Genomic DNA, 13,056 nt, shown 5'->3' with positions numbered 1-13,056 from the left:
AAAGTGATAAAACAAATATATTTTTGTTTTGTCATTTGATTTTTTTTTCTTTTTTTTTTGTTATTTCACATTTGGATTAATGAAGGGTCCTACACCGCTGGAAGTTCCACAAAACAAAAAATCAGACAGATAGAAATTCAGGAGCTTTGATAAGCAAACGATTGGTGGGTTACTGTCGAGAAGAGAACTCCAAAAATGACTTTCTTCCAAACATCAGTTGCGTCATGTGTGGCCCAAATTTTTATTTTTAGTTATTTAGTTTTAGAAAAAAGACCAAAATCTCAAATTCGTTATTTTCTATTTTTCTCTGACCAGACGTTTGGGAAAAAATCTTTCACTTCCACAGAAAATTCCAGCCAATTTCGAGAAAATCCATACAAGTGCTATTATCGTTTCATCTGCACCCTCCCCTCCTCCTATTTCTATTTGTGATCCACCCTTTTTAAAAAAAATTCTCGTCCAGGGATCATCATGATTTGATTGGCAACTTAACCAGAATCAATGATGAATGACCTGAGCAAATACAGGTCAATTTTCACTAGATTCTATTTTCTTGGGGAATAAGTTTCTCTGAGACGGTTATCTTCCCTATCATCTGAAGATCCCTGAGACTTTCGCCGCTCTCATCTCTCTCTCTCTCTCTCTCTCGGTTCGGGAATGACTCGTCACGTGATACTGACATCAGAAGAAAGAAACTCTTCACCGACCACGATGATCAAACACGCGGAGAGGAGGAAGGTGGGAGAGGTAGCGGGAGGAGCCGCAGCTGAGTGTGCGGCCGTGTGGTGTTGCGGTCCTTGCGCCGTGGTTAACCTAGTTGTTCTCGCTGTGTATAGAGTTCCCGCGGCCGTTTGTAAGAAAGCTTGGCGACAAACCAAACGGCAACGTTTTATGAGGAGACGACACGGTTTACTTGCGTCAGCGGCTGCCGAGAGCACCGTGCACGCTAGACTAAAGGAGGAAGATCCAACGGCTGAAATTGTTTTCGAAGAAAATGTAGTGAATGGCGAGTTAAACGACATCGTCGTGCTTGAGGATGAGATGTTTGAACGTTTCTATGGGGCAGGATTTTGGAGAAGCCCGTCACAAAGGGACACATCATCAGGAAGTATATGAATTCTTTGTGAAAATATTAATAATTAATTTGATTTTTATATGTGATTCTTTAAAATTATCATGCGGGTATTTGAATAGGAGAAATGTAGTAATATTTATACATTGTTCGTTTTTGTTTCGTTCGATTTAAATATAACTACGTCTCAATTGGGACTTGGGGTAGCTTTTGCAGACCAAAAAGTTCATCTCTCATTATCCTTTAAGAACATGAACTGGATATAATTGAACCGTACGGTTTTGCGCTGGTCCGTGCTAACACAATCATATACATAAACCTTATGCTAACTATGCATATTGGCTATAATCGTGTCAGGAGAGACTCTGCTACAGAGTTTAACAAAGTGTTTATCGTAAAGGGAATCTTCTGGACAATCCTAAGAGAATTAGAGACTATGACATAACTAATAGAAAGAAAAAAGAAAAGAAAGACATAACTAATAGATAACCTAGAGTAGTTAATTTGAACATATCAATTTGAAGCTAACAGATGATTATTCTAACATATCTGTGAATAACCCCAATAATCAATGATTATCAGTTTGACATTAAACTCATGAAATAACAAGATGATTATCTAGGCTTGATCAATGAAAACACAATCAAAGAATGAATATAGATAAATTCACATGAGTTCCAATAAGACTTTTGAAGGAGTTATTCTATTCTCTTCCAATCTTAAAACAAAGATTAAAAGAAATTAAATAGGTTAAAACATGTTCAATGATCTTTTGCAAATAGAAAAATTTTTGGGATTAAAGTGCCATTCTTGACCATTTTATATTCATGGATGCAAAACTAACCATGTGATTTTTTGATTGTGAAGACATAATCTACCATAACAATCAGTCTGAGAAAGTAACATCTATCTTTTCAAAAAATAAACAGAGATCATTACTCTGAAATAATAAAAAATAAAATATATCAGAAAACATAAATTAAATCTAATTTAACAAAGCATCGTAACCTATTGGTTAAGGTTTAAAGGCTTCTACACCCAGGTCTGGGGTTCGAATCCCAGACTATGTAATTTATTGCAGATTACCGGAAATCCAGGTTTCAAGTCCCGGAGAGAGCGGTTTATTAAACAATTATGCAGATTACAGAGGAAAGATTTGCAAGGGATCTTTAACATGGTGCAAGTAAATCTGGTCAGACGTGGATCTTCATAAAACGGCTCAGGTGATGCAGTTAGGCGTAGGTCTTCATAAAGCATGTAGTATTGTCGGTTGTCGAATCATCTATGTAATCTTTCTTATATCATAATTGTAAGATCGTAATAAAACAGCGTTAAAAAAAAATAAAGCTCTTCCTGATAACGTATTGTATTATGCCTAAAAATATTAAATACATATTTATTTGTTTTTGTCTTTTAATAGAGAGAGTCACAAGAAAAGGAGCAAAGAGTTAAAGAGAAATTTGTGATTATCAATTGGCAAAAAAGAGTGGTCTATTTATAAGGAGAGCAAGTCAGACAAGACCAAACCAACTCATATGAAAAGACAAAACTATAAAATTGACATGTGTTAAATAATAATAAAATTGGAAAAGAGGATAGGTGTTCATGATAGATATGTCAGACGGATCAGCCCCGTCGCCCAAATCATCATCTTTAAAATAAACCATCCGGTTTAGCTCCATTGATTTGTCGCTGGAAGGGGAAATAATGTTAATAATTTATATTTAGCAAAAAAAAAAAGCAAAAGGTTTCACTTGCACCGATTAGGGCTTTCATTTCCCGCCGATTTCTCCCGCCCAAACCAAACCAAAACAAAACAAAAAGGTTTGTGAGATTCAGAAAAAGAGTCATTGCTTGCTTGATCCGAAGAAGAAGAAGATGAGTAGTATGAGGAAGAAGATACAGAAGAAATTCAAAACCAGAGGTTACAGCCTCAAGATCGACGCCCTCAACAGCATTCTCGCCTTCGCCGACCAATTCCCCGGCGACGATGAAGGAGAAGCCATCGATCTTCTTCTCGACCACCTCCAGATGGAAAATCGTATCTATGCCCCTCCTCAGATTACTTCTATTGATTCGATTCGATTCGAATATACTAATTTGGGATTTGTGCAGTTAATTCATCAGTAGTGGATGCGGAATCAGTTCAAGGAGTGATTAATCTCTTGTTAGGAGCTAATGATGCAGCGGAGGAACCTGCCTCCAACGCTTCTTCCTTGGCTTTCATCGACGCCTTTCTCGTCCCAAAGTATCGATATGATTCTGTTAAGAAGCAGTTCATCGAGTAAGCTTCTTCTACTTTGTAAAAAGTTAGTTGAGTTTCTAAAGGTCAAGTACTAGCTTTCATTACAGGCACACGAGTAGTCTGCCTGTTCACGGTGAGGCTTCTTCGAAAACAGAAGTTTACAGGGAACGGTTCATGTTGCTGTTGCAGAGAGTTTCTCGCGCTGAGCTTTTTTCTATGCCAGCTTTTGATGCTGACAAGTCTCAGTTTGAGAACTCTGAGGTTGGTTTTTAAAAATAATAATAATAATAATAATATGTGTGTTTCTTTTGGTGTTAAAGTCATCTTCTTTCTGAGCAGATATCTCCAATACAGTCTCTAGTGGTTCAAATCGGAAGGAAATGGGTGATGGGTGTGATATCACAGTTGGAAGATGGACATTTCTATTTGGAAGATCTTTCTGCTTCTGTTGAGATTGATTTGTCCAATGCAATATCCTTTTTTTTCTTAGAAAAGTTGATAATATCATTAATTACATTTATTAAGTCATAGCAATTGCTATTTGAGTACTTTTCTTTGACAGTCAGTACAAGATAACCACAGGGTTTTTCACTGAGAATACTATCATTTTGGCAGAAGGTGAAATGCAAAATGGTATCTTTCAGGTAAAATCTATAGCTTCACATTCTGAGTTAGTTTCTTTGTTTTTTTGACTAGGGAGATTTATGTATTAAGTATATTCTAAGGTGCACACTCATACTAATTTTACTCAAATGTTCAACGTGACATCAAAATGTTAGTTATATTGGTGGGAATGTAAAACGAAGTCGTGTGTGTGGTCTCCTCTCCTCTTTTAAGACCTTTTCCCCCATGTTTTGGGTATAGGTTATTACATGCGGATTTCCTCCTTTAGAAGACAGGGATAAAACACTAAACACACATTCTGGGTACGACTTCTTCGGAAATGGCATGCTAACTAAAGAAGACAGGGTATGCCCTGAGTCCTTGTTTGTACTTTTGGTTGGATTGATAAAGCTGTAAATTCCCATTTGATAGTGAATATGTTCTTTTGTTTCCGATCACAGATTAGATTTGCAGACCTAGAAAGACAAGCAGTAAATGAAACATTTGTCATATTGTCTGACATATGGCTGGATGACGAAGAGGTATGTCTGAGTACCATCTTCTGTGCTTTTAGCATTTTTTTAATAATAATGCCTCCCTTTTGCGATTAAAGAGCATTGCTTGAACGCCAAAATGTGTTGTCCGTAGAGAAGGTTCTCGGGAAGCTGGAAAAGGTTCTTGATGGTTTTGAAAGTGTGGAGGTTGTGCCTTCCCTTTTTGTTTTCATGGGAAACTTTTCCTCTCACCCATGCAATTCATCCTTTGGTTCTTATCCACGCCTTAGGTAAGGGGGTTCATTGTAGTTACATTCTTCTCAGTTGTTATCGAGATGTATGTTCTTATATATTCCTGATGACATGTATCCATTTAATTTTCAGGAAGCAGTTTGGTAAACTTGGGAGAATGATTGGAAACCATCCACGGCTAAAAGAAAGTAGTCGGTTTTTATTCATTCCAGGTCCTGATGACGCAGGTACTACCATCTCCATCACTCTCTAAATAAAGATAGGGTCCATGAGGAAGATATATGACTAATAACAACTTATTATATCTGACAGGTCCCTCAACAGTCTTGCCAAGATGCGGCTTACCAAACTCTTTAACCGAAGAGCTTCGAGATGTTATTCCCAATGCGATATTTTCAAGCAATCCATGCAGGTAATTTCTATGTACACTCGATTGTTGTTGATCATTCTGAATTATGAGTAAACATTTGATTTATTGTTGTTGTACACACAAGTTTTTTTTAAATATTTGTTAAATGCAGAGTAAAGTTCTACAACCAGGAGATTGTGTTCTTCCGGAAAAACCTTCTGTACCAGATGCGCCGTTCATGCTTAATACCCCCTTCTGCTGAAGAAACTGATGACCCATTTCAGCACGTAATCACATCTCTCTTCTCCATTATCTTACAACTTATGCTTCTAAATGTTTTCCGGGAATAATCTGAAACTTTGTTTGGTTCAGCTTGTCTACACAATAACTCACCAGAGCCACCTATGTCCTCTACCTCTCATGGTGCAACCTATCATTTGGAACTACGATCACTCTCTTCGACTCTACCCAACTCCTCATACGGTATACTCTTAAGTCCTCTTCTCCGTTATAGTTTCTGTTCCGCCTAGTTTGGAAGAGCGAACCAAAGGATTGTTGTTGTTTTGAAACAGATAGTATTAGGTGACACGAGTGAGCAAAAGGTTTGCAAGTTTGGGGGAACAACATGTTTCAATCCAGGCTCCTTTTCAACTGATAGCACCTTCGTAGCTTATCGACCTTCCACTCAAGAAGTCGAACTCTCTGGTCTCTGATTCTCTTTTCAGTCAAGCCTGAGCTTTAAAAGATTAAAGGAAGAGTGAACAAAAAAAACATACTTCCATGTACTCTTCTATGCCTCTGCCGTAGTCGTCGGAGATGTCTTTGATTTTAACCAAATTTGGTCATAATTTATGGATAGTTTAATTTTATCATCATCATATATCATGCAACTGCGTGCATATAAATCATACTATATAAAGCAACCGGTCGGCACAAATTATCGAAAATTTGAAAATGCATAAACTCATAATAACTTTTTAGCGGGGCCCTTAGGATACTATTGAAAATATATTTTCAAATATATTTTCTTTACAAATATAATAAAATATTTAAAAAAATTCTTTCTAATACCTATTTCTAAATAATTAGATAAATTTGAATATAATATTAAATATAATTAATTAATCATACATTAATATATTATTAAATTTAAAGTGAAAATAAGAACATGACAATATTACATACTATATACACTCCAATAGTTCTAATAATTCACGAAAATATCATTTTTATCTTTAAAATCAGTGATTTTCATTCAAACATCTCTAATTTCTTTTGTTATTTACAAAATTATCATTGTCATAAGTACACTGACCACCATTAACAACCAAAATCGATGCCTAAAGTCATTTGAAATTAATTTCTACATCTTCTTATATCATTCTTATATACAAATCATTTATCTTGCATATTCTCTCCACATTTCATCATAAAAATTCAAAAATTTGAATATCAAGATTACATTTTTATTACTAAGTTAGATGATTCTCAATCTAACGAATGGATATCTTGACTTTCATACCAAGCTTTTATACTATTGTCTCACTAGTTACATTGGTACAACTTCATCCATCTATAATGAAGCTACAAACCGTTCCTTGTACCAAACAGCAAATGTGAAACAAGTTCTCTCTTTGCTCTTGCTACTCCGTTTTGGTTTGTAAGTTAAACAACCAACAACTAACCTTTCTTTGATCTTCTAGCAACCAACAACTCGCCTTTCATTGGAGATCTTCTTCATGATCCTTCTAAGAGTACTCTATCAATTCATCCTCTATTTCAAACTCGCCATTCTCCAACAAGGCCATGACTTTTTGTTGGTACACTCACTAGTATAGGGACCTCTGCCTTGACACTTGAAACACTTCAAATCACGAATCCTGAATGTAGAAGCTTCAGTCTTTCCTTTATTTTTGCTGAATATGCTGATTGGCTTTACCTTTTCTTTTGGTGTATGAAAATATTTACTCTCTTCTGATAGCTTGGTTTATCTTATTTATGATAGCTAATCCTTCATGATCCATAGTTTGATCCAGAATTACTATTTCTTGTAAATTGTTGCCCAACTAAGATATGGTTTAGATTATTTGAAAATTTGCTGCCTGAGATGTTAGAGTTATAGAAATAACAAAATGGTATATTATGGAATTTTACAACCAAAACAAATATGCTCGCTGACATTTCGAGCTAGAAATCTATAGTACATATATCAATTTGAAAACTTCTGTCAGAATTATGAAACATCAAACATGTATGTGTATATTTACAAATTCTAAATATATTATATGTCTACCCATATATCTATACTAATAGTTTTACGTCCATTGTTTATTGGTTACTTCATTTTTTATCTAAAAGAATGTATAAATATCATTAACAATGCAATGAAAGTTTGATTACAAGAGATGTGGCAATCTCATTTTGCTCTAGAGCATAATCCGATCCTTATAACCCCAAAAAGGTAAAAAAAAAAACTCTAAATACAACTTAATCGTCTAAGCCTAGAACACAGAGCAAGCCTTGGAAATACAATGAAGAACAAACAACAGCATTCTAATTTGCAAGTTTTGGGCGTTTTCTAATCCCAGGACAAATCGGCAGGACAAGGAAAAGGTTGATCCATATATAATATTAAATGTTTACTTAAATATGGAGAAAATTCCTTAAAAATACACTGACTAATTTTCATTTGCTAATAAAATACACAAACTATTTTGACTCCCCGTTTAATACACGAATTAATTTCCGTTGCCTATTAAATACACAAACTTTCGAAATTCGCAGGTTTTACACATAGTTTTAGACAGCGTTATCTATATTTAACGGAGGTGAAGACGATGTTAGTGTTTAATTAAACATGTGCTTAATTTATGAAAATAAAATTCCTTAAAAATACACGAACTAATTTGTATTTGTTAATAAAATACACGAACTAATTTTTATTTGTTAATAAAATACACGAACTATTTTGGATCCCCATTTAATACACGAACTAATTTTTGCTTCTCATTTAATACACAAACTTTTAAAATTTTCAGATTTTACACATCGATTTAGACGACGTCAACTATGTTTAACATGATTTAGTGGATGTCAACTATGTTTAGCAAAAGTGAAGTAGATGTTAGTGTTTAGTTAAACATGTGGTTAAACTGCGAAAGACAATTAAAAATCGTTATGATAGATTATATTGGTAGTTTTCTTCTTCATTACACTTGCATAGTGTAAATTAACCTTGATTGACGAAAAACAAGAATCAAAAACTAATTCCAAAATCAGAAACTCGTTTAAAATTACCTAGTTTTCTTCGTCATTTTTCATGACATGGAAATCAACTCCACTTTGAAGCAATATAAAATGAAATCAAAGCGAAGAAGAAGAAAAGGAACATAGTTTGATGAGTAAAAGAGGTTGAAATAGATTAGGGTGTCAAACTTGAATTGATGCTAGCTTGAATATAAGGATCAATCGATTCGAGTGGTTTTGGTTGAGGGTGAGCGTGCTTTTCACATTTTAACTATACTTTTAGTTAAAACTAAAGTCATTTCTGTTAAACGTAGTTGACGTCGTTTAAATCGATGTGTAAAATCTACAAATTTTAAAAGTTTATGTATTAAATGGGAAACAAAAATTAGTTCGTGTATTAAATGGGGATCTAAAATAGTTTGTGTATTTTATTAACAAATGAAAATTAGTTCGTGTATTTTTAAGGAATTTTCTTTTCATAAATTAAACACATGTTTAATTAAACATTAACGCCGTCTTTACTTCCGTTAAACTTAGTTAACGCCGTCTAAAACGATGTGTAAAACCTGCGAATTTCAAAAGTTTGTGTATTTAATAGACAACAGAAATTAGTTTGTGTATTAAACGGGAATCCAAAATAGTTCGTGTATTTTATTAGCAAATGAAAATTAGTCTGTGTATTTTTAAGGAATTTTCCCCTTAAATATGTATATCTTTACATGTTGTGGTTTATTTGAGTACTACGCATTGTTTTCCGGACTCACATGCATGTAATGACTTTTTTGACTAACACATGCATATAATGACTTTATATGAATTCCTTCATATATATTTCCTCCCTTCCATATTTTACTCCAATACACATATTAAAAAAATATTTTTTTTTATCAAAGTATCATTAAATCAAAAAAATATTTATCTGGTTTAGTTTAGTTAAAATAAATGAAATTAGTTAAACTTATATATATATTTATTCTAATAAACTAATTTTTAATCACACAACCAATTTATTGTATCGAGTTTAAATCCAAATAAACTAAAACAACTTACACTTCTTGATTAATCATCTATATACAATGATAAGTGAATCTACCTATAATATAAAAATTTAAATATCCATTTTCTTAAATTTTAATCCAAATGGTCTACAAATATTCCACCTAAAGTGATGTGAATTAATTTTTTTATTTGAGATTATATTACTTTTTGGGATATTATTAATATTATACACTAAATTTAAGTTTATGGTAGCCAGATTTAGTTATATTTTTGAAGAATCTTTCCATAAATCAAAAATATTCTATCATTAAAAATTAAACATGTCATAATAAGATGAAAACAATGTCATATTTTTTACCAAACCATGTCTATTTTCTTTTAAATGAACATGATGATGATACATAAGCAATTTTAAAAAATCATTTCTGAAATAATGTTTTAGGGATATTTTCCCCATGTAATAAAATTATATCAGCTATCACTAATGCATAACCAAAAATTAAAACTCTGGTTCACCTATTATGAATACAACTTTGATATTTTAATATTTTGTAGTTTTTTCATGTTTTATGTATAGTTTTTTTTGTAAATTTCATGGATTTTGAAATTTTTTTGAGTATATCTTTGATTATTTGAGAAAAAATTTGGGCTTTCATATATATATATTTTAATTATTTCAAATAGTACCACTTGAACCAAGCCATATGTGAAAAATATAATTTTAGGTTTTCGAATATGTTTTGGTTATTTCAAATAATAACCACTTGAACCAAGCCATATGTAAAAATAGCAGGTACTAAAAGATTCCAAATTTTGAATTTTGAATTTCGAATCTTGAACCAGCTTATAACCAATATGAATCGAACCAAAATAATAATAAATTTTATTTTAGACCCATCTTTTTTTATAAAACTTTTGTTGCCACCACATAATATCTCTCTTCCAATTAATGCATCAAAGTGAACTAGTGAAGTAACTGATTGTTCCGTATATCGATCGTTTTTTTTTTTGCAATCTTGTTCGATCATTATCTTCCTGAATCCTTTACTACAAACATGTTGCATTGCCATAAGTATTTCTTGTAGTTCACTTTCAAGAGCATTCTTAACTTGCTTTCCAGTCCTGAAATGCTCCATAATAGTAACCATTATTGTCTCGATAAACCCATCCAGCATTGCTTGTTATCATTTGGTCATTCAAAGATTCATCGATATTGCACTTCATCCTTCCTTCTGGTGGTCTTCTCCATTGACTTTCTTGATGTTCTTGCCATTTGACTATTAGTATTATGAGTTGTTTTTACGCAGAATTATGAGTACATTCCAGCTTTTCCAAACTATCCATATTGGCAAATTTTGTAGGTGTGTGAATCATGTGAAGAAACTACATCGTAGGCATTCTTAAATTTTTTTCCTCCAAAGAAGTCTTAGAGCTTTGGATTATATAATTGGAGACTCCACAAGCTTTCCATATTGTTTTGACATATATAGGTGTATTCAAAGAACATGTGTTCCCCTGTCTCTGCATGGTTACAACAATGCCTACATTGATCATCCTGCATCATATGTCGTCTTTTGAGGTTACTCCCAATAGCCGAACCGTTTGATAACAGTCTCCATAAAAAGTGCTTCCGTTTTGGTGGAGCCTTCGAGTTCCAGATTTTGTGTTTGATGTTATTGTTTCCCGAGATTGGTGTAAATGAGCACTGAGCCAATAAGCCAGATTTTACCGAGTATCTTGTAATGTCAGCTGACTAGATCCATCTTTGCATATGACGAACTGAGTTTGATTTTTAGGATCTTGTCCACATCCTCATTAATAATCTATTCTCTTAGCTTTGTCTCATCCCACCTTCTATTTCCTTCTGTTGAGAAGAAACACTTTACGTTCTTTTTTTTTTTTTGCTTTGATCGTGCTCTTGGTGGACGTGGCTGATGATGGTCAGGGATTCATGTGTCTGTCCAAACATTTATTACAGAACCATCTCCTTGACATGATTTTAGACCCATCCTTAGATTTCTATCTAAAGCCGACTTGAATATCCAAAATAATTAAACCTGTAATAAATAATGAAACAAAACCGTGTCCGAAATATAAAATACCACCGCTCAAGAAATAGTATATCCTTTTCTTGTCGGTTCGCATTTCTGGCTTTAACTTAAGACAGTCAGTTTCCCTCTTCTTCTCAGATTCTGTCGTCTCTTCGAATCCAAACTCAAGCAATGCAGCAAGACTCGAATTCTAGACCCGCCAGTGGATATCCATACCCGTATGATCCACCTCAACAATCCAACGCCAACGGTTACCAAAACCAGTACTACGCGCCGCATCATAATCCACGCGCCATCCTAATCCGCCGCCTCTTCATCGCCTCCATGGTCCTTCTCCTCATCTTAGGACTCATCCTCGTCCTCTACTTCGGCCTCGTCAGTCCCCAATTACCATACGCTTACGTCAACTCTCTCTCCCTCTCCAACTTCAACGTCTCCAACAATCATCTCACTGGAAACTGGGACCTCCAGGTCCGGTTCCAAAACCCTAACTCAAAGATGTCGCTTTACTACAACGCTGTCGTCTGCACTCTCTATTACAACAGAGATTCTCTGTCTGAAACTCGATTACAGCCGTTCGATCAAGGGAAGAAAGATGAGACTCCCATCAACGCTACGCTCTCTGTCTCCCGGACTTACGTTGACGCTCGATTGGCTGATTCTATCGGGAAAGAGAGAGCGGCGGACGGAAGCGTAGAGTTCGATTTGAGGATGACTTCTTCGGTTACTTTCCGGTATGGAGTGTATCGGCGGAGGAGGTACGTTACGGTTTACTGCTATGATGTGGCGGTTGGTGTTCCCGCGAATAGTAGCTCAGGGAAGATGGTTGGTTCCGCTAAGAGATGCAAATCTTTTTGAAAATGTACAAGTTAGTTTTTTTTAATTAAAAAGAAATATAGTGTAACCATTTTCTTTTGTTTCTTGCGATGATGAGTGTAATCAATGTCGAGAAAGAAGCAAAAAGAAAAGAAAATTTTGAGCTAATATGTTGTTGGAAATTGGAATTATCATTCTCCGAAAATTGCTTTTGGTGATTCTATTTTCTTATCTTACTGCCTTGCAATAAGGAGTAGATTATGTGGCATGATTGAAGATAATCAAACTTGAATGATTTTAGTATTATCAAGATTTGTTTACGCATTTTCACATGATGTGTTCTTCTGGATTTCAACTTTCTCCCTGCTATGATTAGGTATCTTAGAGGTTGTAGCATAAGCGAGCCGCTTTTGAGAATATATCAACTAGCAAGATTAGTTACGCTTCCTTTTGTTGGAGAATACGAGAATTTATGGGTTCTACTGCGTGAGTAATGATTCTTAGTCACGTATATTTTTGACAAGAGTTGTCTATGTCAAAAGATTTTTATTATTAGAGGTGACTATCAGTCTATCAGTTTACATTAGGGTTACAAGTACACATAACACATGATATATATCTCGCCTAGCTCTGAAACTCATGAATTTATGTCCAATTATGATTGTTTGCCTTGACGTTAGGTTCGAGAAGTTCAGTTTTTTTTTATAAAAAGAATTATGTGGAGACAAATTTCATGACCAAGGGAACTCTACTATGGCAAATTAGGTTCACTTGTATCTTACAAGTCTCAGGGGCGGACCCAAGTGAGGAAATGGTGTGTGGCACATGCACCATGCTCACTAATATAAACCATTTGTGTGTTAATTAATATACAGAGATTAAAGTGTTTTGGTCTTTTGGTCAAAACGTGCCCTTGTGCCCCTACCTAA

General features: G+C 34.3%; 3 protein-coding genes across 3 annotated transcripts; all 3 read left to right on the top strand.

Moving 5' to 3' along the window:
* Window positions 1–288: 288 nt before the first annotated feature.
* BNAA03G22500D lies at window positions 289–1,278 on the top strand. The gene has a single exon (XM_013885267.3). The coding sequence runs from the start codon at window positions 658–660 to the stop codon at window positions 1,114–1,116; it is 459 nt and encodes a 152-aa protein (XP_013740721.1). The 5' UTR covers window positions 289–657; the 3' UTR covers window positions 1,117–1,278.
* Window positions 1,279–2,785: 1,507 nt separating this feature from the next.
* LOC106441955 (DNA polymerase epsilon subunit B-like) lies at window positions 2,786–5,890 on the top strand. The gene is made up of 13 exons (XM_048775908.1): window positions 2,786–3,113; window positions 3,188–3,356; window positions 3,425–3,578; window positions 3,657–3,788; window positions 3,887–3,961; window positions 4,182–4,286; window positions 4,382–4,462; window positions 4,574–4,704; window positions 4,799–4,893; window positions 4,979–5,078; window positions 5,188–5,302; window positions 5,388–5,498; window positions 5,588–5,890. Exons 1-13 carry the CDS (start codon window positions 2,951–2,953, stop codon window positions 5,726–5,728), a joined length of 1,572 nt encoding a protein of 523 aa, XP_048631865.1. The 5' UTR covers window positions 2,786–2,950; the 3' UTR covers window positions 5,729–5,890.
* Window positions 5,891–10,238: 4,348 nt separating this feature from the next.
* LOC106443720 (NDR1/HIN1-like protein 10) lies at window positions 10,239–12,325 on the top strand. Its single transcript, XM_013885270.3, has one exon. The coding sequence runs from the start codon at window positions 11,483–11,485 to the stop codon at window positions 12,167–12,169; it is 687 nt and encodes a 228-aa protein (XP_013740724.2). The 5' UTR covers window positions 10,239–11,482; the 3' UTR covers window positions 12,170–12,325.
* The last annotated feature ends 731 nt before the right edge of the window (window positions 12,326–13,056 follow it).

The sequence above is a fragment of the Brassica napus genome, chromosome A3 (genome assembly GCF_020379485.1).
Source record: "Brassica napus cultivar Da-Ae chromosome A3, Da-Ae, whole genome shotgun sequence".
Lineage (NCBI taxonomy): Eukaryota > Viridiplantae > Streptophyta > Magnoliopsida > Brassicales > Brassicaceae > Brassica > Brassica napus.
This window is presented reverse-complemented; position numbering and strand designations above follow the sequence as displayed.

Bases quoted from the DNA above. Each gene is read 5' to 3' on its own strand.
- BNAA03G22500D (XM_013885267.3), top strand. From the start codon at position 658: ATGACTCGTCACGTGATACTGACATCAGAAGAAAGAAACTCTTCACCG.
- LOC106441955 (XM_048775908.1), top strand. From the start codon at position 2,951: ATGAGTAGTATGAGGAAGAAGATACAGAAGAAATTCAAAACCAGAGGT. The intron at 3,789-3,886 runs ATATCCTTTTTT...GACAGTCAGTAC, and splicing joins AGATTGATTTGTCCAATGCA to AAGATAACCACAGGGTTTTT. The intron at 4,463-4,573 runs GTATGTCTGAGT...TCCGTAGAGAAG, and splicing joins TATGGCTGGATGACGAAGAG to GTTCTCGGGAAGCTGGAAAA.
- LOC106443720 (XM_013885270.3), top strand. From the start codon at position 11,483: ATGCAGCAAGACTCGAATTCTAGACCCGCCAGTGGATATCCATACCCG.